Source organism: Zootoca vivipara, chromosome 11, assembly GCF_963506605.1.
Source record: "Zootoca vivipara chromosome 11, rZooViv1.1, whole genome shotgun sequence".
Classification (NCBI taxonomy): Eukaryota; Metazoa; Chordata; class Lepidosauria; order Squamata; family Lacertidae; genus Zootoca; species Zootoca vivipara.
The window spans coordinates 4,868,696-4,894,372 of record NC_083286.1 but is presented as its reverse complement, the minus strand read 5'-3'; the positions used below and the strand labels follow the sequence as shown (position 1 = coordinate 4,894,372).

The 25,677-nt window shown below is 41.3% G+C and overlaps 1 protein-coding gene across 5 annotated transcripts; it reads right to left on the bottom strand.

Moving 5' to 3' along the window:
* Positions 1 to 1,533: 1,533 nt before the first annotated feature.
* CEP78 (centrosomal protein 78) lies at positions 1,534 to 23,441 on the bottom strand. Of its 5 annotated transcripts, XM_035100074.2 has the most exons (16): positions 23,254 to 23,439; positions 21,772 to 22,054; positions 20,541 to 20,719; positions 20,384 to 20,456; positions 18,790 to 18,893; positions 17,760 to 17,934; positions 15,777 to 15,890; positions 13,652 to 13,716; positions 11,671 to 11,776; positions 9,378 to 9,513; positions 8,524 to 8,569; positions 8,118 to 8,258; positions 6,290 to 6,367; positions 5,688 to 5,854; positions 4,120 to 4,273; positions 1,534 to 2,243 (listed from the first exon to the last, which is right to left on the bottom strand). In XM_035100074.2, the coding sequence occupies exons 2-16, from the start codon at positions 22,022 to 22,024 to the stop codon at positions 1,746 to 1,748; spliced, it is 2,289 nt and encodes a 762-aa protein (XP_034955965.2). In that variant the 5' UTR covers positions 22,025 to 22,054; positions 23,254 to 23,439; the 3' UTR covers positions 1,534 to 1,745. The 5 variants fall into 5 exon arrangements, with proteins under 5 accessions (XP_034955965.2, XP_060136048.1, XP_060136047.1 ...); XM_060280065.1 differs by having other exon boundaries at positions 20,384 to 20,719; positions 23,241 to 23,441; XM_060280064.1 differs by having other exon boundaries at positions 20,384 to 20,719; positions 23,254 to 23,441.
* Positions 23,442 to 25,677: the final 2,236 nt, after the last annotated feature.

Genomic DNA, 25,677 nt, shown 5'->3' with positions numbered 1-25,677 from the left:
TCAATCCTACATTCAAGTAGGGATGTGAAAGAGCTGGAGAGAAAAAATGGAGTAATGTCCCAACATAGCATAAGTTAGCTTCCTAGGTTTACCCTATGTTAGCAAACCAATTTATCAAGCATTGATTGTACTAGAAAGAGGGTAGGAATTAGGGATGCAATTTACTTTTTCAGTGTAATATTGGGAAACTGGAAAGAAACTCCATTATTAATTCAGGTTCAAATTATCAAAAAGACAAATGGTGAAATCCTCCCCCACTCCCACCCCAAAAGCAATGTGGCGTGGAGGTGAAGCAACTGATGTTGAGTAGATATGAATTGTGCACACAGCACATTTCAGAGATTATGAAATGGACAAACTGACGTCATATGAAAGGGCAAATACTCTCTCATAAGTTTAAGCAGGAAGCTGCCAACAAGTTCATGATATTACTGCATGAGACCAAGAAACCAATGCCTTCAGTAGCTTCCCCGAACTGTAAACAACTGTGAAATTGTCCAACCAGCCAACCTAATACTTATATATTCAAAAGAGAACAGAAGCTGTAAAATGACAAATTGAAATTATGGACACTGCAAGACATTCTGATAAGCTATGGAACAAACTGAGGTCAGAGTATTGATGTAAAGCTTTTGCCATGTCAAACACAAACACATTCAAAAGTAAAACATTAACCACCATGCATGGGGTTCTTTTAAAAGCCACAAAGCAACTACAGCAAAAAAAGACATTTTAATTTACATGCTTCTTAAAACAAGTTGAAACAATTTTTGTAATAAATTATTAACACTCAAACCTAAGTGTTAATCAAACTGCTTTGTTTGCTAGGAGTTAACAGTACCATGTACAGTACTGTAAATCTAGGATTAAGAATGATGAAAGTCTACTGCTGTTTTGCCTTAGTAAAAGTACCGTAGTTGTTCCATGGAAAACAATTAGCTTTGTTTATAGTCAATTCAGGTTTAATACTTAAAATAAAATTAGTTTTAAATTGGTATGAGAGCAAACTGTTCACTGTAGGCTGAAATCTGGTATAACTTTCATGCCTATTGCTATAACTTAGGTTTGGTTCACACATGCATATCATATAGGCTTTTATCCAGCATAGCACTAGGTCTTTCATTCCATCAGTTCAAGGATTTCTTCCTCCCTCTCTTCCCCTGCATACCCCCTAAATCAGTTTGGATGCAGTTTGAACAAGAGTCAGTCATCAAATATTTTTATATTTTATAATATCCACAGTTAGTTAAAATGAAAAGCAAAAACTTTTGAAATACTCTTTTTAATCAATAAAGCTCCTTTAAAGACAAGTTATACTTGCGTAAAAAAAGGGAGAGGGAAATACTAAAAAAAAGCCACAGGCACTTAATTTTTTGTATTTGATTCCTAATATTGGTATTCCGTATGTGAATAATCTATACAACATCAGACATTAAAACTTGTTAACAAAATATTTTTTAGACAAAGTAAAAAAATTAAAAAACATTTTATTCACACAGCAAACTTGACTCATGCTAGAATTGTGCACAAGAATTATCGGAATCACACGGGATCCTTTATAAAACAATATAAAAAGTAAAACGCACAATCCTTTTGGATACTGCCAGCGAGTATTCTTGCTAAGATTTACATTGCAAGAAATTAGGCATGACATAGACACACAAAGTGCTGCATAAAGTTTTTGAAGCATGCATTTATCTCCAAGACCCATGAAGTGAACTACCCAATAGTAATGTTTTGTTTTTTTAAATACCTCCCATAGAATGGATGCTTTCTTGTATTTCAGAATCGGAACCTACTGTGTCATTTCTAGAAAGGTCTGCTTGATGTACACTTTGATCTCCAGCAACAAAGCTTGCAGTATAGGGAAGTCTCTTTGAGGAAACTTTACCATTTTCACTAGAAAGATTGCTGAATTTGCTGCTATACACATTTGCACTGGGATCAGAGACTGAATGCCAACTAGCAACTCGTTGCCTTACAGAGGACCCTCTTGCTTCCAGTTCCACAGGTTGGCTGCTCTTCTCAGAAGACGCTGCCTGGCTGATTTTTGATGCATTTTCTTCCATTCTCAAACTTTCAACCTTACCTTCAAAGTCTTGCCATAAACTTTTCTTGGGCTGCCCAATGCCCTGGAGTTCTTGTCCTTCTGTTGTAGCAGCTAGGACATTATTTGCAATTTGAAATGGAGCTAAATCAGTCTGGAAGGAGATAGGATCAGGAAGAACAGCTGAACCAGCATTCTAGGGAGGAAAAGAAAATTAAAATGAACACCAACTGAATCTCTGCAGCAATTTTCTAACTAGACTGCTATGTTTACAGTCAGAGGGAGAACTGCTTCTTTCCCACCCCAGTATAAAACATCATCAATGTGCTCAGAGTTGGCTACCACTTCCTCTACACTGGGAAAAAGGGAGATAGCTAGAAAGCGTGAAATAAGCAAGTCTCACCAAACTCATTATCATATTAAAGGTAAAGCTAAAGGTAAAGCCGACCTTCTGATCAGCAAGCCCTAGGCTCAGTGGTTTAACCCACAGCGCCACCTGGGTTATCATATTATCATATTAGCAGCTAGCAATTCATTCCAATATGTCTTTTTATGGTCTATTCCCATTTGTAAGCATTTTGACAGCATATGCTACCATCAGTCACATGGATGATTGCTCCATAATGTTCAACACTTGAGCATTATGCAACAAGGCAACAACAAGAATCCACCAACAGCATACAAATCAATATGGCTTACTTGACCAAACAATCCCTCCCCTCTCACAAATGCAAACAAACCTCACTGCAGCCAACTACAGACAAGCAACCACACTCTGCCCCGCAATCCCTCTCAACACCAAGGAAATGTAATAAGCGAATAGAGAACCTACCCAGTTAAATGCTGACAAAAAACCCACATGCACACTATATAAAAGAACATAAGATTCATCACCCCTCTCCCCCCCTTCTTCCCCAACCTTATACTGTATACAACACTAATGTCTCATATCAAACGTAACTGATTTGGAGAAAAGACTTCACAATCCAAAAAAGAGACAATGCATGTAAACCAAGAAAACCTTTAATAAAAAATTTTCTTAAAAAACCCAACTTGATATGCATGTATAAAAAGAATGATACTTGACTGTTTGGTATGTCTGGCCAAATAATTTAAGACTGACTGAGAGGATCTTCTTACCACCATAATCCAGGTATTGCCAGGATGATAAGGACATGTATTAATATTATTCTTTCATACCCACTGTTCACCATAGGAACCAAGATACAGCAATTCAATATTCAATATTCAGAACAGCTTAAAACAAATTACAGACACAAGAATTGAGTGGGTTCTCAAAATACTTATCAAAGGCCAGGGTAAAGAGATCAATATAGAGGATCTCCCTGGCTACTCCCTCAGCTATAGAAATCTCTCCACAGATCAATGATCAAGCATCATTTAGAAACGCTCTGATGTTTTAATAGTTAGTTCACTTGGCTTTTTAGGCACAATCCTAGGAGACTTGAGTTTTCACCATTAACAGCAATCCAAAGCCTCACTCAGTCTGCCCCAGGCATAAAGAAGAGGAGTTTGGACTTGATATCCCACCTTTCACTCCTCTTTTTTCTCCATACAAATGTTGGAGCAGCAGTGCTGGAGAGGACAGCCCTACAGAGCTTCCTGCAGCCACAACCAAGAGGCCTGTGGGGCAGACTTACTCTCCACCAATTAAGAACTCTGAAGTATCTTATGGCTTCTGGGACACTTCTAAGGAACCATAAATTGCACTCTTAACTGTATTTGGTAACAGCTTATATTTCATTTGCACAGGGAAGGTGGTTCCTTTTCTAAAAATGCTGTCTAAAATCCTTGGACTTCAATTTGTAAGCCGTACAACCAAAGGTTTCATTTGGGTATCTCCAATAAAATGGCAGCTATTCCAAGAATCTGAATGGAGAATAAAACAGTGTTTGAACCACAGTTTCCTGGAAGTGAAGACACACAAGAGCATAAGAAGAGAGAAGTCATGAAAACATATTTGTAGGTGAAGCAAAAGGGGGAGGATTTAAACAACAACACACCAGATGAATTTTGAGCAGGCTGTATTCTTGACTTGTCACCATACTTACTTTGGAATTCTCCATGTGTTCTTGTCTTTCTTCTTCAAATGACTTCTCCCTTTCTGTTACTGCTGGTTTAGCTACAGTAGAAGTCATTTGAGGATGGGCAAATAAACCAAAATCTGATTGATCTATACCAGCCATTGCTGCAAGCTGTCCAAGTCTGCATGATAAAAGACATACCATTTTAAAATTTATATACCATTTGATTGTAAGAAAATATTTAAGCAGTTTACAAAAATCTAAAATAAAACATTATAATTGTCGGTAAAATCATACGCTAATACAGCTGCTCACAGCATAAGTATAGAGAATAAACTATTTTTAGATTTCTCTCCAAGAATGAGTAGGTCAGGCTGGGAATTTGGAGAGTGCGCCATGGGTGGTACTCAAAATGGCTGCTGTTGGGTGGCATTCCCCCGTACTAGGAAAAATATACGATGTGGCCATTCCACACAAAGCCCAGGAACTGTTGTTGCTAGCTTGGAGGTCACTCCTTTTCACTACATGTGCAGCATCAACTAGTTGGCTGATTGCCAGGGAGGGCAGGCTCAATTGAGGGGGGAAGCAATGTGTGGAGTGGCAACGTCATATTTTTTTCCCTAGTACAGGGGGATGCTCTTTGTTGGAGCATCTGTGTCTGTGTGTGTGTACACACACACACACACACACACACACACACACACATGCATGCATGCAGAGAAAATCAGTATTGTGTGATCTGTAGAATCGGGACCAGCATAATATAGTTGACTTCCCACGGTCTGGTGGGAGTGGGGAGGACAGCAATGAATTTACACATAATTTTGTGTTATGCCACACTAGCAGTAGTTCCATTAAAAATGATGGGAAGGGGAGGGAAATGAAGTCAGGAGGAAGAGAAGAAGCTGTACATGTGCATAGCAAAGAAAGGCAGCTAAATGAAGTCAATTCCTCTGCCCTTTCTTCAGCACTGAAAAGTTAAAGGAAGAGGGAACATAATTTCTTGAGCATTTAAGCAGAGAAGAGGTTGAATGGTTTTGAGTTCATAGCACCTGACCTTTCATGCACCTTTATTCTTCCACACACCAAGCCCTTTAAAAGGGTGGGGAAGAGACTCTGTAGCTTTCTCCTCCTCTCCATGCTGAAATGAAATGCCCTTCTGGGCATTCAAAGTAATGGTCACCACTCTACTTTTCCTTTCCATGCCACCTTTATCTCACAATGCACAGGCCAGTAACATTCCAGCTTCTTCCATAGCATGTTCAGGATTCCCTCCAAAGAAGACGTGCCCCACCCTTGCAACCAATTGGAGGAGAATAGGGTGGGGCCTTCCAACTCTAGGAAGTGTTCTATATGGAAGGCCATGGGCCTCATTTTCAGTAAAGTTAACATAGGTCAGGTGACCTGAAGAACAGAAAGAAAGGACTTGACAAGTGCCATGGTGTCTGCTGATAGTGGGTTGGCGACCCCAGGATTACGCAAACTTTTGAGTGGTGAGGATCTCAGAAGATGAACCATTGATGGTTTTGAACTATAACAAGCTAATCTATTACAATGGATAATTCCAAGGGTAACTCAAAAGAACACACTCTTACCCTGCGTCTTTTAGAAGATCTAAAAAAGCATGAAACTTTTGGAAAGAACTCTCAATGCTACCCAAAACACCTTCATCTTCAAGAATTGTGCTGGCTACTGACTGTGCATGGAGGACCTCTGACAAAGAGCAGTTTAGATTCCGTAAGCGGGTGTTTTCTAGTTCCAGCTAGAAGAAATCATGAAACATAATTTAATTAATACTAAATTAAATACCTGGCAACTTTGGGAAACTGAGGGCCACACACTTTTCATATTTCGAATGTGGCCCTTAGTGCAGAATAGGTTGCTGTTATTTTCCCGTAACCACCACCCCAACAATATTATATACACTCATTTAAACAAAAGCTATATTATGAGATAAGAGTTTAAAAGCCCTGAACAGAAAAGAAATTATATCACACTGAGTGTTGATGTCCTTATGGCTTTAAAGCTGACAAACTGTGTATGCTCTGTTGAACTCAGTTTGAAAAGCCTCTAAAACTTAAAATCCTAGAAAATTCAATTTTCTACTTATGTGAGAAAAAAGGCTGAAACAATATTTAAACCATGAAAGGTTAGTGTCTCTTTTTTAAAAAGTGCTAAGAAAGAAAACAAGTGCTACCTCCGTTATCCGTTCTTCAGCAGTTGCCCTCTCTCTTCGTTCTTCTTTTAATCTTAATTGACATTTTTCATAATCCATCTGTCAGAAAGAAGATCATGGTTTCTTAAGGGTAAAGGGACCCCTGACCATTAGGTCCAGTCGCGGATGACTCTGGACTCTGGGGTTGTGACACTCATCTCGCTTTACTGCCCAAGGGAGCCGGCATACAGCTCTGGATCATGTGGCCAGCATGACTAAGCCGCTTCTGGCGAACCAGAGCAGCACACGGAAACGCCGTTTACCTTCCCACCGTTTACCTTCCCACCTATTTATCTACTTGCACTTTGATGTACTTTCGAACTGCTAGGTTGGCAAGAGCTGGGACCAAGCAACGGGAGCTCACCCCATCGCTGGGATTCAAACCTCCGACCTACTGATTGGCAGGCCCTAGGCTCTGTGGTTTAACCCACAGCGCCACCCGCGTCCCTTCTTAAGGGTCATATAGCTCAAAATTAGATTCTTTGGGATTTATGCTTTAGAATTTTGGAATTTCCAAAATTTTCTGGGTTACCTCTGCTCTCGAAATCAGGGGTTTTAACCTCAAAAGACAGAACCATATTAAAATATGTTACTGCTGTGTCTGTATACATCCCATACATAGGTAAAGTTTAGATACATGGAGCGAGCAGATCAGTAGCATTACCCTCACTCTGATTAAAACAATTATTATATGGATGTAACTACCAGTAGTTAATTTTTAATTACAATCTTGTAGTTTCCTATAGTAAATCCTTCAAGCAAATTTGGCTCACTCCAGTGGCTCTTGTTTGAAACATTTAATTTGGAAGAAGAAAAGGTTACTAACATGTCACTTTGGAAAGAAAACAGCTGTAAAGGGAACACAATCAGTTAAAGGTCTAACTTCTCTCCCCCATCACACACAGAACTCACCAATGAATCTATGGGAATATTTTACCCTTAGACTACTACCGTATACTAGATAACATTGTCAGAATTCTAGGATACAGTATTTGCATCAGAGGCAGAGCAAGTAATGAAACACACCATGTCCTACACAGAATCTCTCAGAGGTCATAGCTAAGTGGTAAGGTAAAGGTAAAGGGACCCCTGACCATTAGGTCCAGTCGTGGACGAGTCTGGGGTTGCGGCGCTCATCTCACTTTACTGGCCGAGGGAGCCGGCGCACAGCTTCTGGGTCATGTGGCCAGCATGACTAAGCTGCTTCTGGAGAACCAGAGCAACGCACAGAAATGCCGTTTACCTTCCCACCTATTTATCTACTTGTACTTTGATGCACTTTCGAACTGCTAGGTTGGCAGGAGCAGGGACCTCACCCCGTCGTGGGGATTCAAACCACCGACCTTCTGATCGGCAAGCCCTAGACTCTGTGGTTTAACCCACAGCGCCACCTGGGTCCCCTATATTATAAATTACATATTGTCTAATCGAAAAAAAGCTTAATTATGGGCAGACAAAGTGCTATTAATTTTTTGCGACTGTTGCCCTTAGTAAATAAGACAAGTTTTTTTTTCTTCAAAGTTGCTTATCTCATTGCTTTTGTTACTACAACTCCCAAAGCAAAGTGAGGTACCAACTGCACATGTGGTTTCCTTGCCTGCATTCATCTGGATCACAGCCTATATTTGCAATTCATTTCTGTATTTATAAAAATTTTAAAGACCTGTACATCTAGCAGCCTTCTAGAAAAATTAAGTTACCGGTATATGGGGTCATTTGCAGACTATTTCTATGTGCCTAGTCCCACGCACAAAGGCTAATCACTGAATTTCATTTGTCTTTCATAAAATCTAAAAGACAGAAACCATACCTGTAACTGATGGTACTGTTTTAACTTTATTTCTGGTGACTTTGTGGCATCAGTTTCACATATAACATCCTCTGCAGCGCCATCTGTCTCCGTTTCAGATGAAGACACACTTTCCACAGTTACTTTCACTGGAATGCCAGCCTGCCAGTAGGCACAGTATACAATTATGTTAATGATCTCATTTTACAAGTAGATTATATAACATTAGTGAACGTCTGTTAGATATCTTTGATTTTGCCTCTTCTACAAGTCCAGGTCACACTGTACTTGTTACTGAATTTAAGTCATAAACTTCCCTAAGGAAGAACCTTTACAATCGGACATTGTCAAAAAGAAACTGTCCTTCCCAAAGCCAGTGATAATACTCTCTTGTCTGTTTCCTAGAAATGAGGAGAAATTATGTTACCTGGATTTGCAATGGAAATTCATGAGTAATCTTCCTAGATGCAGCCCTAAACACAAATTAAATGTTTTAAGAAATGGGGAGGGGGAGTCTGATGCTTACAGCTCATGATTTCACAAATTTAAGCAAAGCTTATTTCAGCCTGAGATCAAGTCTTCATGTCAGTATTCCCAACTAAAGCCTTCACTTTCCCTCCACCCAAAATATTGTTAATGTACAACGGCAAGCTGCTGACAGTAAGTAATTCATAGTAGACTGTGAATGGGGTCAGTGGAATCTCTGTCCCTAATTCACTTGTGTTCCATGTTTATTTGCAGAACCAGATATTCCTATTTAGATGAGTTCACCCACCACAGCAAAAGCTATGTACCTATTTCTCCAGTCTCTCTTGAACTGATACAAATATACTAGCTGTGTTCACAAGAACATGGTATACTGGGAGCATTACTTGATTTTCACTTACATTTTCTACATGGGCACAAGCCCTATATGGCATACATGTACAGCAACTAGCCACAAGGTAGATTCATGTGTCATCAAAGTAGTCACTACAATATCAAGGGTTATTTCTATCCCAGACACAAGCCAAGCTTTTCAAAAGAGAGTGGTGATTGTAGGGGTCTCTAAAGAAGTTGTTGAGTTGCAGGGCATTCAGAAGTTGAGCTACTAAGTACAACACAGGTGCTGATGTCACTTATTTCTTAAAAAACTATAGCACTGTACGTTTACATATCTATAACACAAACTTAACTCAGTGAAAATATATATACTGGGGCTACCTAAAAATATACTAGCCTCTTCATTACTATAATCCACAAACCATATGGCATTTTTTCACTGCCTTCAATAAATATTACCTGTGCTGTTTTGCACGTTCAGCAGTACGCCAAGGCAGGAAGCCACGTGCTCCTGGAGGCAAGGGCTTTGGAACATAGCTGTCTTGATCACACAACATTGTCTTACTAGGACTTAAGGGCTTTTTTGATGCAAATCCTGTATCATAGCAAGCAAGAGAAAGAAGAGAAATTGCTCCAGATAACATATGGGGGGGGGATACAGAATTTTAAAGATTTAGGAGACAAGTAGTAGATGAAATGGGTTTCTGCTGTCAATCCAACGTCAATCATCTAAGATTTTACTGAGAAATTGTTTTGATTCCATAAGTCCCAGGTTACATTCCACAAATGGAAAGTACTACAAAGTTGCAGTAACTTGGGGAAATGCTGATTAAAAGTCAACAAATAATAATTCTCCTACCACATAGGTTCATAAAACTTTATAGGACTTACTAGTAACTTGCTTTCACAAGGCTAATGAGGACTAATGTGTAGCAATAGGGAATTCCCTATTGTTGTACATTAGTCCTCATTAGCCCTATGAAAGTGTACGATTTTTAAAATTAAAAGAAAAATTTAAAAGTTATGACAGAGGAACTTAGGTTAGGCAGAGCAAGCTATATAGCAAGCACATCAAGGCCACCATCTCTCAGAATAACCAATCTCACAGGGTTGCTGTAAGTGTTGTAAGATATAGGAAGAATCATGGGTGCTGCCTTGAGATCATTGCAGGAAAAGCAATATAAATGGAAATTCAAGACTTAAAATATATATATTATTGTGGTTTATATTCCAGTCACTAGAGCATGCTGTTGATTAAATTTCAGATTTTATATATAAACATTGTTTTAACATAAATTTTCTTTTTATAGTCAGATGCTGGATTCAGGCCAAGTCTCACCATGTTGAACAAGACTCATGAGTACATATACTTAAGATTCCAATTGCACAGTCCAATCATATCCATTTTCTTCCATGGGGAAGAAAAGTGCCCCGCTTGGTGGAGATACCATCCATGGCAAATGGCAATCTTGTAGCACAATCCTATGCATGTTCATTCCCAGGTAACTACACAGAACTGGAGCCTTGGTGTCCAGAAAGTTCATAGATATTAGCTCGCATGCTTACCTCTGTGTCTCCAGATAACTGAAGCAGAAGTAGGAAAATAGCCAGATATATAAATTAATCAAGATAATATATTTTAGATGCCTTTCAATTTAAATAGTCATAAAAATGCCTTGGCTGGCTCGCTCAGAAATTGTTATAAGTTTAAGGTTTTTTCCATGTCAACTAGGAAGCTCATATTTGAAGCATATATAACAAACTCCAATTACTAGAAAAGCCTTAAAACAAACCTTTTTGTTTAATGAAACATCACTCAGGACATTAAATTTACTGCATGAGGTCAGCACAGACCTCACTTAAAATTAGAACGTTGGGCTTCAGGCGATTCATTTCCCCTCCACATATTTCAAATCAAGCCTGGATTGTGAATGGATTTAAAATGGAAGGCAGTATGCAACTGTATTAAGGAAGTGATGCCATCCATATTTGCATTCACTACCCCGCCTTAGCAAGTGGTCCATGACCCTTTGTTAATGGTGACAATGAGCTACCACCTTAAGCTTTAGCTTGGAAGCAGTGGGGAATTATCTCTTGAAGTTTCACTAAGGTTGAGAGGATTGTATGTAAAGAAGGTGAAGATCCCAGTCCCCCCTCCCTGGCTAGCTTCAAGGTAGAGAAAAATGTTGGGTGATTTGGCAGCAAGAGGCAGAAGCACTTGGAATGCCTAGGCTAGTGTTTTTTAAAAAATAATTCTACTTTGAAAATGAGAAGCACTTCAAAAACTGTCCCAGTTAGAAAAATGCAAAATGGAATCAATCATTTTGTTTGCTGGTTGTTGGTTTGTTTTTGAAGCTTTCATTCTTCAAGCCAAAATAATTTTCAGCCTTGCCAACTGGCTGGAATAAATTGACGTATGACTAGCTCAGCCAGGAGATAACCATGGTTTAGTAACCTAGAGTCTAGACACACCCCAATTTAAATTCCTGGAAGCACTCGTATTCCAAAATCCTGACTGTTCTGCATTTTTTGTTCACTAGTAACTAAATACGTGTTGGAATATCTTTTTTAGTTTATTAGGCAGTTTCTTAAGTTTCTTCTTATCATTTGTTTTACTATTTCATTTTTTTTACAGTCTTGCTTCTAAACAAATATGACCATCTATATATATATATATATATATACAAGCCGTATCTACTCATTGACATAGCAATTAATTTTTATATCAACTTGCACAAAGCAATATAGTTACCAATACGAATAGTAGCTTTTCCTTTTCTGCCATTTCCTAAGACAACTGTTCTTTTTTTAGGTTTATTTTTAAGGTCTTTTGAGGGTGGAGATGGAAGCCACTTATACTGGAAGAGAAGAAAAAGAGTGCATATTTTGATTTAGTAGTAACTACTTCAATATGAACATCCTTACTTAAATTGATACCAGAGATTGGGGAATAAAGGAGAAACTTAAGAATTTTAAATGTATTTAAAAATTAATCTATCATTTGCATACTTCCTGGGCTTATTGAGTACGCCATTCTCAGGCCTATGTGATAGTGATGGCAACTGCAAAGAAATCTTTCTTCTCTGCCACATCAAAAGAATTGCCTGCAACTGAGCTTTTTCAGGAGATTCACCAGACTTAGTCACCAGAAACTGCTTGCTCTGATGGTTTTGCCCAATGCATCATTGATAAACTAACTCAAATTCAGGTAGGTAGCCGTGTTGGTCTGCCGTAGTCGAAACAAAATTAAAAAAAATCCTTCCAGTAACACCTCAGACACCAAGTTTGTCATTGGTATGAGCTTTCGTGTGCATGCACACTTCTTCAGATCCCTGAAGAAGTGTGCATGCACACGAAAGCTCATACCAATGACAAACTTAGTTGGTCTCTAAGGTGCTACTGGAAGGAATTTTTTATTTTGTTTTAACTCAAATTCAGTCTGGCTTGGATGCTGTAGTTCATATGTAGTCTACAACCACCCATTGGTGTTGCTTGGATTGACATAAGATCATTCTCAAGGATGTTGACAGGGTGCTTGGGATTTTTGAAAACCACATTTAAATGGCAACATCACATGCCTTGGCTAGCACAGATCTATCTATCAAATTCTGAACAAGACTGGTAATATTAAATAATATTAAAGGCCAGAATTTCAAATTGGCAGTGGTCCAATCATCCTTTTAAAAAATCAACACCAAATAAAGAAGTTTAGCCAGTTTTCAACCAGCACCAAATCTTTCTCTTTGGTGGAATGATGGTATTGGTGCAAGAAGAATTCCTCAAGGTATTGTTGAATGATACACCTCTCAACCCTTTTCAGTCCAGTACAGTGGAACCTCGGTTTATGAACGCGATCCGTTCCACGGAGGCGTTCGTAAACAGAGGCATTCGCTCTCCGAAGGCACACTTTTGCGTGTGGCGCCGATAGAGCACTTCTGTGCACACACGGGCTGCGCAGATTGCTTCTGCACATGTGCGAGCTGCGCAGATCGCGTCTGTGCATCCGACGCCACAGAACCCGGATGTAAACAGAGGCGTTCATAAACGGGACTGTTTGCAAACCGAGGTACCACTGTATCAGCAAGAGACCAGTAGCCCTGGTAGGGGATCTCTTTCCTGAAGGTCAACAAGGACATCACCTCCCTACTGATCTTACTGGGCCTCTCAGCGGTTTTTGACCATTTTTGACCATTCTTTACACAGTTTAGAACATCTGGTGGTGGTGATTCTCTAGTAGTTCTTCTGTTTTGTCTAATTCAACACTTTCAGTCACTTATCTTCATTGGAATTCGTGCTTGGATTTCTACAGAGTTTTATATCTTATTTACTATGAAACTACTGAGTGAGGTCATTCAGTGCTTTGGGACCAGGTGTCATCAGTATTGTCCCAGTCTTCAAGCAGTGTCTGGAAACTGGATGAATTCAAGAAAAACATAGAGGCAATGCAAATAGGAAATTATCAGGATCTGGAGCAAATTTATTTGCTTGAGATAAAAGGAAGTGTCTACCTGTCTGACCAAACTGCAAACCTGCTCTGAGCACATTGAAGAAGCAACCTAATGCTAGTCTGAATTTTTAAAACATGCTCTGCCTTTTTATAACTCAAAAGTTTTTTCAAGAGTTCCATTGTCCAAAATGTAATGAGCAGAGAAATGACTGGCACAATTATTTGATATTTTATGGATTATTTCATTATACTAGTAACTACAAACAAACTCTGTTACAGAATATACCTCCATGTTCCTTCCATTTGCATTCATCAAAGCTTTTTCAATTATTTTCTTCATTTCAGCATGATCTACAAAAAAAGATTAACAAAATCATTTTCATGATATGCTATTTTTTTTAGAACCCACTGTCATCCCTTTCAGCCTCTTCTCTGCCCTCATTTCTACTACTAGAGTGGCTAAAAGAACTACCTATATATATTGTCTCCATGGCTCAACCCCATATCTATCAAAGAGCCAAGTCAAAGGATCTAAATATATCTCCAGAGTTATCTAAATGCTAGTGCAGAAAGAGGGACCAGGAATTCACTGTCTCAATGATTGTCTAAACAGAGCTTCGAGGTTTTGCGTTAGTAAGTTATTAAGACACTAAACTAAGGTTATTAAGTGGAAAGAGGTAAAGGGATCCATGGCCATTAGGTCCAGTCACGGACGACTCTGGGATTGCAGCGCTCATCTTGCTTTATTGGCAGAGGGAGTCGGCGTACAGCTTCCAGGTCATGTGGCCAGCATGACTAAGCCATTTCTGGTGAACCAGAGCAGTGCACGGAAACAGCGTTTCCCTTCCCACCAGAGCGGTACCTATTTATCTACAGTCATACCTCGGGTTGAGTACGCTGTGGGTTGAGTACTTTCGGGTTGCGTACTCGGGGGACCCAGAAGTGTTTATTTCTGGGTTCTGCTGCACGCACATGCGCAGAAGCACTCGATTGGCGCTTCACACATGCGCTAAAGTGCCGCTTGGGTTAAGTACTTTTCAGGGTGCGGACGACACCCCAGAACAGATTGGGTACTCAACCCGAGGTACCACTGTATTTGCACTTTGATGTGCTATTGAACTGCTTGGCAGGAACAGGGACTGAGCAATGGGAGCTCACCCTGTCGCAGGGATTCGAACCGCCCACCTTCTGATCAGCAAGCCCTAGGCTCTTTTTTTACATCACAAGAGATACAGGCATGCACTTTCATATGGTGAATCTGTCAAACAGTAGTGTCTTGCAATAAATAAAAAAGAACCACGCAGACTCAAAGATCCACAGTAAAAGAAAAACTTTGCATGGAACAAATTTTTTGCCAGAGTAGAGTAAAAGCAGAGTAGAGTAAAGAGTAAAAGAGAGCAAGGAGAGAGAGCAGAGAGATAAAGCAGCTCACTGAGCCCAGGAATTTATCTCTCCTGGCTCCACGTGACTCTGAGTTAGCCAAAACAATATGAACTTTCCAGAGTCTCCCAGCACTTTCCAGTTTCTGACCTCAAAGGCCTTATTCATGACAGAATCTACTGCTGGAGAACAATGGATATATAACCAACCCACACAGTAGGTTTGAGTCACTCTTACAAGCTCAATGATCATGAGTATTGGCCTTTGGTGTTAGAAGGCAGGTACCTGAAGCCTTTTAAGCTTACTGTACTGAAGACTGGTTAGATCTGGGAGCTTTAGGTTCATGCAATTTTGAAGCGCAGCCCCTAGAACAGGGAAGCCAATGCGGTAACTTCTAGATGCTGTTAGACTACAATTCCTATCATGCCTGACCATTGATCATGACAACTGGGGCTGATGGCACATCTGGATGTCACCACATTGGCTACTGCTGCCCTAGAGTGTGTATGTTCCCATCACAGGTACCAATGAATGTACTTTAGTCACGTTCTTCTACACAACCAAAATGTTTCCATTTTCTTCCAAGGCACCTCAGCTAGTCACTTCCTTACACATGTCTCTTCGCTAGTACATGGCAGCCAGCAACAGACATGTATAAAGAAAGAACATGAACACCTGCCTATTAGTGTTCACATTGGGGAGAGAGAAGGTATTAAAGAGTACTTTATTGCTCACTTTTGTGGGAACGGGTCCTCAGTAGAGGCAACAGAGAGCACTCTCTAGCATTTGTCCAATTCAAAATAGGACCCTGTCAAAAGGCAGAATCCTAGACAGAATCCTACAATACCTGCACATCTGTAAATCTGGTTTTGCCCCACAAGAAGCAGCTCTCTCTATAAAGAGTGCCCTGAATATCCTCATTCTCAAGGGGGTGGGGAACATAAATGTCACATTGTTTTTAAGTGCATTATACTTTTCTAATTCTAATATACATTTTTATACTGCAGGAAGTGCAACCAAAAGAAACATACCTATTAATGGATTTTTCCTGATGTCTAGAACCACAATTGTTTTGTTGGTTTCAAATATATCCAAAAGTGATCTAGCTCCCTCAGTGGTAATTCCGCATTGCTGCAAATCAAGTGCTAGAATATTAAAGAAGAAGAATATTATTAATTGGCATGTTCTAGAAGTATTTAAACACAGATATAGCAGAATGTTTACACAGACCCTGCTCAAACTTCAATGAAGTGAAGGTCCTGTGTGAGTGCCTGGAGGCGGTTGGAGGATGGATGGCAGCTAACAGATTGAGGTTGAATCCTGACAAGACAGAAGTACTGTTCGTGGGGGACAGGAGGCGGGCAGGTGTGGAGGATTCCCTGGTTCTGAATGGGGTAACTGTGCCCCTGAAGGACCAGGTGCGCAGCCTGAGAGTCATTTTGGACTCACAGCTGTCCATGGAGGCGCAGGTCAATTCTGTGTCCAGGGCGGCTATCTATCAGCTCCATCTGGTACGCAGGCTGAGACCCTACCTGCCTGCAGACTCTCTAGCAAGAGTGGTGCATGCTCTAGTTAACTCCCGCTTAGACTACTGCAATGCGCTCTACATGGGGCTACCTTTGAAGGTGACTCGGAAACTACAACTAATCCAGAATGCGGCAGCTAGACTGGTGACTGGGAGCAGCCGCCGAGACCACATAACACCGGTCTTGAAAGATCTACATTGGGTCCCAGTACATTTCCGAGCACAATTCAAAGTGTTGGTGCTGACCTTTAAAGCCCTAAATGGCCTCGATCCAGTATACCTGAAGGAGCGTCTCCACCTCCATCATTCTGCCCGGACACTGAGGTCCAGCACCGAGGGGCCTTCTGGCGGTTCCCTCTCTGCGAGAAGCCAAGTTGCAGGGAACTAGGCAGAGGGCCTTCTTGGTGGTGGCACCTGCCCTGTGGAATGCCCTCCCAACAGATGTCAAAGAGGAAAAGAACTACCAGACTTTTAGAAGACATCTGAAGGCAGCCCTGTTCAGGGAGGCTTTTATTGTTTAATAGATTACTGTGTTTTATTTTTCTGTTGGAAGCCGCCCAGAGTGGCTGGGGAAACCCAGCCAGATGGGCGGGGTATAAATAAATTATTATTATTATTATTATTATTATTATTATTATTATTATTCAACCTGAAGTTGCCAAACTCTGGAGGAAAAAGAAGTATTATGTTATTTCAACAAATTATGTGTGATTTTACACACACTTTGCCCACTAAATTATTTGCCCATCACTCAGTCAGTTTCATGTTAACTGGTCTCATACATAATCAAGTACATGCACTGTTATTTTCATTACTGTCCACACATAGCAAGAAGTCTCATTCTTCTGGTCATGCCTACTTACCATATTTTTCCGTGTATAAGACTAGGTTTTTTCTCTAAAAATGATGTCAAAAATTAGGGGGCGTCTTATACATGGATACCCCCCCCCCCATTTTCTTAAATCTGAGTCTCCAAAAATAGGAGGTGTCTTATACATTGGGGGGGGGGGTGGATACGGTAATTGAGATTATTCAGTGTTATGTCTGAGGAGCAAACGCTCCTGATAGTGGAGCAACAGCCCTTATTCCTCATGCTGCTGAAGGCCCTCCCCAAACCTAGTCCCTAACTGATAAACCTCATGAAAATAAAGTTGAGGGAAGGGTGGAGAGCTAAGAAAGGGACAGAAGAAAGCAATCATGTTGGGCCAAATTATTTAAAATGCAGAGCCTACATGTGGCTTAACAGAAGGCTTAACAGAAATTCTTTAAAATAGTTTGTACTTAAGAATGGTTCTAAACCTTATTTATAGGACCATATTAGAGCTACAAGTTAGCTCACAGAAAAGGACAGGGAACTTGACATTCCTCTCCCCATAGTAAGGAACAGACCTTGTAAAATATGCAGTAATTTACTCCATGTAACGGGAGTAAAGGTGTTGTATCCTACACAAGTATGCTGTTTACAGCTATATCTATAATTAGCACCTACCTTTTAACCATAGGTCTTCTCCAAGGCATTCAGCTAAAACAGTAGCACCTCGGTCACCAATAAGTGAGTTGCAGTTGAGCGTAATGCGCCTTAAGCCAGCCATGCAGTCCAAATCAGGTTTCCTATAGCGCAGGCTCTCAGCCCAAGCTTCACTGTGTCTTTTCAGTGCTTGGTGCTTTCAAAGACAAAACCACCAAAATGCAAATGCAAATAGTTGCTGCAAATGCCAGCTAGAATACAAAAACTGAATGACCATTATATTGTTGAAGGTATAATGAGAGCTAAAACTAAAGTTAAAGTGATATTAAAACACACTTGAGAATAAGTTACATTTCAAACTCATTCTTTACTATGTGAAGACAAATAGAATGCTGCATGCCTGTCAAAACTGAATGGATTGTATTACTGTGAACTTCAGGAAAACTGGATGCTATGTTAGAAGTTAGTATACTGGGGCTTCAGAAGTAGTCCTAGGGACAGGCAATTTTCATCACAAACAGAAACATATGCTTAAATATAATGGATTTGTGTTACAGAAGACTCAGGGTGCAATTCTAAATATCCTAAACTAGGGAGTAAGGCTTGCACTCCAAACCTCACTAAGCCCCACTGAATTCAATAGAACTTACCTTTCAGTAGACATGGCTAGAATGGTTAGAATGACATTGTAAATCCCTTAAAACTGAGTGGAATTTACTTCCAAGTAAAAATCCTGAGGATCATGCACATCCACCAACATCCCTTTGAAAGCTGACATAATTTGAAGTCAACTTTTCAATTAAAAAATAAAAGCCTTTCACATGTGGGAAATGTTTTTAACATGCCAAAGGGCATAGAATTAGGTTAAACGGGACATTTCAAATTTTAAAAAGTCGTCTTATAGATGAGTTGATACATGGACTTAGCAGACAAGACAGCAGATATTGCCAAGGCTGTCTGCTTAATATGCAGGTATAGTTAACATTTCGTTCACATATAAACTACAGAAAGGAACAGCAACATTTACATCAAATTTCAAAAGTGGTTTTACCTTTAAAATGTTGGCCATGTGTTGGGTTCCTCGCCATGTCAAACTGCACCCTGTAAAATCTATAGTTTTGATGCAAGGTGAATTCTTCACACTCTGACAAATCACTGAAAATAAAGAGATATGTCACAACTTAAGTATAGAAGGTTGCTATCTTGTACAGCTTCAAGCTCCTTTTAATCATCAATACATTCTCACTTCATTGATCACCAATGTTGTGCTGCCATATGCTTGCAACAAGGGTGGCAACTCTAGAGTGGCAACTGCTGTACTAAGCAGTCTACTTTCCCAAAGCATTTGTAAAAGAAAGAAAAAAATCCAAGTACTTCCCTTAATTTCAGTGTCATTTGTGTATTCATACATCCTATCACATAGTAAATTGTGGGAAAACACTATTGTACAAGTGTTTCAGTTAATGCAGTTCCAAGTTGTGTTTGTGTGTGTTTGCACGTCATGTACTACAAGCCAACAAGTCACCAGTTCCTCATGCAGTATGTCATTTTTCACTCCTCTGATTGAAGCTCGTCAGCCTCACTGCTGAACAACACTACCTAGTATCAGTGGTATATTTCTAGAGAATACAAATTTGAACAGTTATGGCATGTTGGGACCTCCTTGCCTGGCCAACAACCTCACATCCTTGCCCCTTCTACAGCAATGCAGTTTGCCCAATAGAAACATTCAAGGCAATAGGAAGGTTTCTTTTCAAGTCTAAGGGGTGAGAGGTAGCCTATGTGCATACAGACCTTTCCCCACAATGTGTGAATGGCTAAGGGTTTGGGGGTGGGCAGCAGGGCTGCAACAGTGGGAAGGGGCAGCAAGGGCTACCCTGCACTCTCTCTCATGCAAAGGTTGAACGCCTGAGAAAGGCTATCCAGGGGTTCCCAAACTAAGGCCCGGGGGCCGGATGCGGCCCAATTGCCTTCTAAATCCGGCCCGTGGACGGCCCGGGAATCAGCATGTTTTTACATGAATAGAATGTGTCTTTTATTTAAAATGCATCTCTGGGTTATTTGTGGGGCCTGCCTGGTGTTTTTACATGAGTAGAATGTGTCCTTTTATTTAAAATGCATCTCTGGGTTATTTGTAGGGCATAGGAATTTTTTCCTATTTTTTCCAAAATATAGTCTGACCCCCCACAAGGTCTGAGGGACAGTGGACCAGCCCCCTGCTGAAAAAGTTTGCTGACCCCTGGGCTATACTCTTCTGTGTATTTCAGGTACATTTGCTCCTCTTTACAACTCAGTGCACCTGAAGCAGCTGCCTAAGTTGTCATACAGAAAAACAGATAAATCATGACCACCAAGGCAGCGACGGATTTCCAAGATACCATCAAATTAACTTATTCTATGAACTTCCGACAGAAGAAAGCCAAGATGTAATCAGAATGCCATTATTTTATTCAAATGTGGAAAATGTTTTTAACATACCAAAGGACATAAAACAAGGTTAAACAGGATTTTCAAATTAAAATGTACTAACTACACCAGTATTATGAATGTGTGGGACTGAGCACAAACAGAAACAAGATGTATTTTTACAAATGACACTGTGTCGCATATTAAGTCTAGCTTTCTTCAGAAAATTCAGAACTTACTTTCCAAACCTCCATCACCAATTGGTGAGTCTGCTAAAGACAGTCTCTCTAGAGATGATGTGTTAGCCAACCCCTTCAAAATAAAGAATATTAGTAATTTTAAAATGGGCACAGAAGTATTTTTATGAAAACATTTATTGCAATTGAGCAGTCTTACTTTTGTCAGTAATATTAAGTCTTTTTCCCTCAAAAGCAGTCCCTGTAGTTCCAAATTTACTAGAGCACTTGATCTCATCAGACAACTTTTAATAGCTTTACATAGTTGACCAGTAAAGTCTTTGGATCGAATTGCTGGAATTCTCCTTCTTACAATATATGTTCCCTGCTTTTCAACACCTAGAAAACAAAAAAGCTTATAAAATCATCAGAACAAATACCACTTAAGCTGATTGACTGATTAATTCTGCCTACCATTCCATTTTAGCTACATAAGCAGATGCAAATTCCTTTGTATTAATGACACCATGGCTAAAGGCAACTTAAACATACTGCAAGTCACATAATAATAATAATAATAATAATAATAATAATAATAATAATATCTTATTTATATCCCACACTCCCCGGCCGAGACTGGGCTCAGGGCGGCTAACATCAAATATATAACATTGGTATAAAATCAAACAATAATTAAATTACCTCCTAAAAACAAGTCAGGATCAAATTAAAATCTAATTAGATGGCTTTCTGCAGGATTGGGATTGGGAACAGTAAATGTTCATCAGACCCAACTGTTTACGCTATTCTTATATGGGCCTGTGAGAATGCTGGAAGGCCTCTTTCATACTAGTTCTTATACAAAACAGGAATGGGAGTCAGGCTGAGCCCTGACCAAAGGCCTGGTGGAACAGCTCCGTCTTGCAGGCCCTGCGGAAAGATGTCCTGCAGGGCCCTGGTCTCTTGTGGCAGAGAGTTCCACCCGACGGGAGCCAAGGCTGAAAAGGCCTTGGCCCTGATCAAGGCCAGCCTAATCTCCCTGGGGCCTGGCATCTCCAAGCTGTTATTATTTGTAGACCGTAAGGTCCTCCGTGGGGCATACCAGGAGAGGCAGTCTCCCTCTTCTATTGGAACCTGAAGAAACAAATACTAAGGAGTATGAATGAAAAAAAATGGACCATTAAATGAAAAAAATGGACAGAAGGGGGGAGGGGACAACCCCAAATACACAATGCTTATCATAATCCAAATTTTTCTTTTTTCTTTTTTTTTTAAAAAAAGATAACTTGATGAGAAACTTGCAGTATTTCTGCTTTTGTTTGACTCTAACTCTCATCATCCGTAACCACTGACCATGCTGAATGGAGCTGATCAGAGTAGGATTTAGCACAAGAACACAACTTTATGAGAGAAAGACCGGTCATATGGTTAACAATTTAACTGGTCACTACCTGAGTCTCTATGTCCCTGATGATGAAAGCTTCTTATGGCAATAGAAGTCAAAGTTTTGTTGTGCCTGATAGCATCCAAGAGAGGTACCCAATCAGCAGGTTTGATGCGATCTGCATTTATATCGAGAACACCAAGACGCCGTCTAGCTTTTACAGATTGAAGTGGGACACAGCCCTGAACTGAACAAAGGTGCTCATAATGAGAGTAAAAATCCAAGCTGCACTGTCTTCTTACTTTGACTGAGTCAATCATTTTTAGTCATGTATTGGGCTGCAAATGAAACTAAGAAGAGAAAACAAAAGATAATGTGATGTTATTTCAACAGCTACAAACGATAATTGGCGCATGCTTTCCTGAATTCACCAGAACTATGGCTCTGTCCAAAGACTTTCCCTTCAAGTGATGCTTTGAAAAAGGCACTGGACTTCTGTGTTCCCTTACTGCAGAAGAGAACAACTTAACTAGGAGAGATACTGCACTTATTGGAAGATGAAATCTTTCCTGGATGCAAGATATTAAAGCACACAGAATTAAGAATCAAATAAATGCAGTCTCCTGGTTCACCTCCTCCCTGCAGTGAGAAGAGCATGGGAGGGACCAGACAAGCCTGAGGTCTCTCTCTCTAGATAACAGTCCATGGGGAATATTCCCATGCCATTTATTCCTTTACTGTATATTCAAACAGCTAAACAGATAGGAAGAACATAAGAAGACCCTGATGGATCAGGGCATAGACATAATGGCTAGTAGGCATGGGCATGGTGGGGCACCTGCCTTCCCAGTAAAATAATAGAAATATGTAACAAACTGACCTATCATGTCGGTTCAGCAACAAAAGTTCTGGCTAAGCCCCTGCCTAGTAGCTATTGACAGCTTTCTAGTCCAAGAAAATACAATTACAGTATCACCATCCAGGTCCTGCAACTATCGGGGAGAAACCATCCTAAGGAAGAGCGCCATTGAACACCTTGAACCTCCCTGATATTGCCAAAATCCAGGAGCTGTTCTGAGCCTCGTGGCGTCTCCGGAAACAGCGCCTCGTAAAACCGTGGTGGAAACGATTCAGTCAAGAAGCTCGACTCGTTTCCCTGTTTTGCTTGGATGAATAATACAGCCTCACTTAATGCCGGATTAATATTTCGACCAGTTTTTCCTGCGACCATTCGCGGAGAGCGCGAGGCAGACGAGAAGCCGCAACAGGGTTTGCGTCGCAGCGGCAGAAAAAACGGCTTTTTAAGAGGTTCGCGACGGGGCCGTTTTCCTGCCTCTTAGTCCTCTTACCTCGAAACAAAATTTAAAAATTCCAGTAACACCTTAGAGACCAACTAAGTTTGTCATTGGTTTGAGCTTTCATGTGCATGCACACTTCTTCAGATACCAATGACAAACTTAGTTGGTCTCTAAGGTGCTACTGGAAGGATTTATTATTATTTTGTTTCGACTACGGCAGACCAACACGGCTACCTACCTGTAACTCTTACCTCGAGTTAAAATTAGGAGACGGCCGAAAGCAGCAGCGGCGGCGGCCTTCTTCCCCCTTCCTCAGCTCCGAGTCTCCCCGCGCTGCCCGAATGGCACAAAATGGCCCTCCTCGCTCCCTGTAGCCGATGAACCCGCTTTGTGTTTGAGGAGTCGCCGTGGAAACCAGCCGCTCTCACGGAAACTTCGCGGGCCGCCGACTAAGTACAGGGAGCCGCGAGGGTCATTTCGATCGGCGTTTGACGTAGCCGGCGGCCCGCGAAGCGTCCGCGAGACCATCTGGTTTCCATGGTAACTGCAGCCGCGGGGCTGATAAGCGACAGCGAGCCAATAGGGACACTTTGATGCAGTTCAAGAAGTGCGGGGAGGCTGGAAGCTGCAGAAGACAAAAAGCTGAAAGGAGGAGTCGCGCACAGTCCGCTAGGCCGCCTTCGAATGTTTAATGTAAGACCCTCCCCGTCCCCGAAGTTATCTGCCTTTCCCAGCAAAACACTAGAAAAATGTAATGGAGAAGGGGGGTGACACACTACTAATTTCAAAACCATACCTGAACAGTCAATATTTATTTGAAAATTTGTAACAGGTAAACTTAGCCCATATGACATGACCCCCCCCCCAAAAAAAAGACCTATATATTTCTATCATGTTTTCATTGGGGATGGGGGCACCTGGCATCAGAGAATTTGGATTTATAGAAAGAGTATAGCAATAACACACGATATTCGCACGCGAATTATGGGAGCAAATGACAGAATCAAGGCAATTACGCAGGTAATATCAATGCCTTAAATATTAGCACTTCTGACCCTATTCGGGTGTTCCCTGTATTCACATGCAAGCAATCGCGAAATGGGGAAGGGCCCTGCTGCAAAGCCCCACCGTCTGGCCTGTCGTTTTTATTCCGTGTATCGCCTGCTGCCTCGACTTTGAGGGCCAAGTTCTGTAACGCAAGGAGCCTTCTCTGCTCTTGGAGGCTGCCTGCAAAACTTAAAGCCCTGAATGTGCGGCGGGTGACTTCTGACTGCTCGCCTATAAGCAGCCTAATCCACCTTGCAAGGCTGTAGTGAGTATAAAACTAGGGAGTGGGAGAAGCACGTACACGACCACCTAGAGCAGAGGAAAGACGGAATGTAAACATAATGAATATTTCTGACCAGTTGCAAACACCTAAACGCAAATGCACGTCATTTGCAAAGTCACAACGCCCCAATTCTATTCTCTTTGCCCCACTTTCCGTACCGTTTACGCAAATCATCTTGATCATCCCTGCACACGTGAATACTTCCCATCCATCGTATGCTTAGACAGGATTTTCACTAGTGTTTTATTTACGTGCAAAGCTTGGAAATGAAAAGAGTGTTTCTGGTTTCCCAGCAACTCCTTCGGCCCTCCAGCTGTTTGGGGACTACAATTCCCACCATCCCTGACCACTGGTCCTGTTTGGCCATGCCTGCTTTAGGGGATGCAGGGCGCTCTTCTCACAACCTTCTTTGTAATAATACAGTATACTGTTTCCGCACTCATGCACGCACTGCCTTGGATGCGCACCGATCCTTCTTCCCTCGAGTGTGTATCTGAAGAGGAGGGCTAATAAAAGTCCAGAGAATCAACTGCTCTGCTTCTCCTGCAAAATTCCTACCTACCCAACGCCTAGAAGAAAACGTCAGCCGCGCTCTAACGCGGAACTGACCGGACTGAATCTAGGAGGAGCAGGAAGAGCGCAAGAACTGCGCAGAGCGAGGAGGAGGAGGAGGAAGCTTCGCCCCACCAGCGCCCGCTCCTTCCTGCCTCCCTCCAGCGCCTGCAGGAGCCTCGCCCCTTCCCTAGGTTCCCCCACGCCGACGCAGCAAGCCACATCCGCCGCATGATCGGAAACAGCTTCCCTTATTGGCTGCCCCTCCAGGAGTGGTTGCTGCTGACGACATGCCCCTTCTGCAACCAACTTTTCAAATACTGTACAGTATATATAGTCACTATTTCTCATACTATTGGGCACCAACAACAATAACAACAAAATCTTTATTACGGTCGTAGACCAGCATAAACTGGACAACGAGATCCCACCAGTCACCATAAAATGAGGTGGGGTCTTTACAGTCACTGGCTTCAACGCGCGTGCAAGCAAGCTGGCTGTCTCTCACGAACAATCCACCAGCCCTCAAGCCTCAGGTGGTTCCCCAGCTTTGCTTTTGTTTACAGCCTTTATGTTGTCTAAAAGTATGTGTAAAATAGTTTCCCTCAAAGTCCAGTGACCAGCACAATAACAGTGCAATACTACACTTACTCGGGAGTATGTCCCACTGTGTTCAATGGCTCTTACTCCCGGGGGGGATAGCAGTCCCAAACCCAGCTTGGCAACAGCGGATTGTAACACAGTGCTGTAGCCACAGTCATACCCACAGCCCCATTGCTCCCACTGACTGGCA

What these genes read in the sequence shown, in the direction of transcription:
- CEP78 (XM_060280065.1), bottom strand. Translation starts at nt 22,024, where the DNA reads ATGATTGACTCAGTCAAAGTAAGAAGACAGTGCAGCTTGGATTTTTAC. An exon ending in CAGGAAAAATCCATTAATAG is followed by an intron (nt 13,717 to 15,776) that starts GTATGTTTCTTT and finishes CTTTTTTTGTAG; the next exon opens with ATCATGCTGAAATGAAGAAA. An exon ending in AATTTCCATTGCAAATCCAG is followed by an intron (nt 8,259 to 8,523) that starts GTAACATAATTT and finishes GCCTACTGGCAG; the next exon opens with GCTGGCATTCCAGTGAAAGT.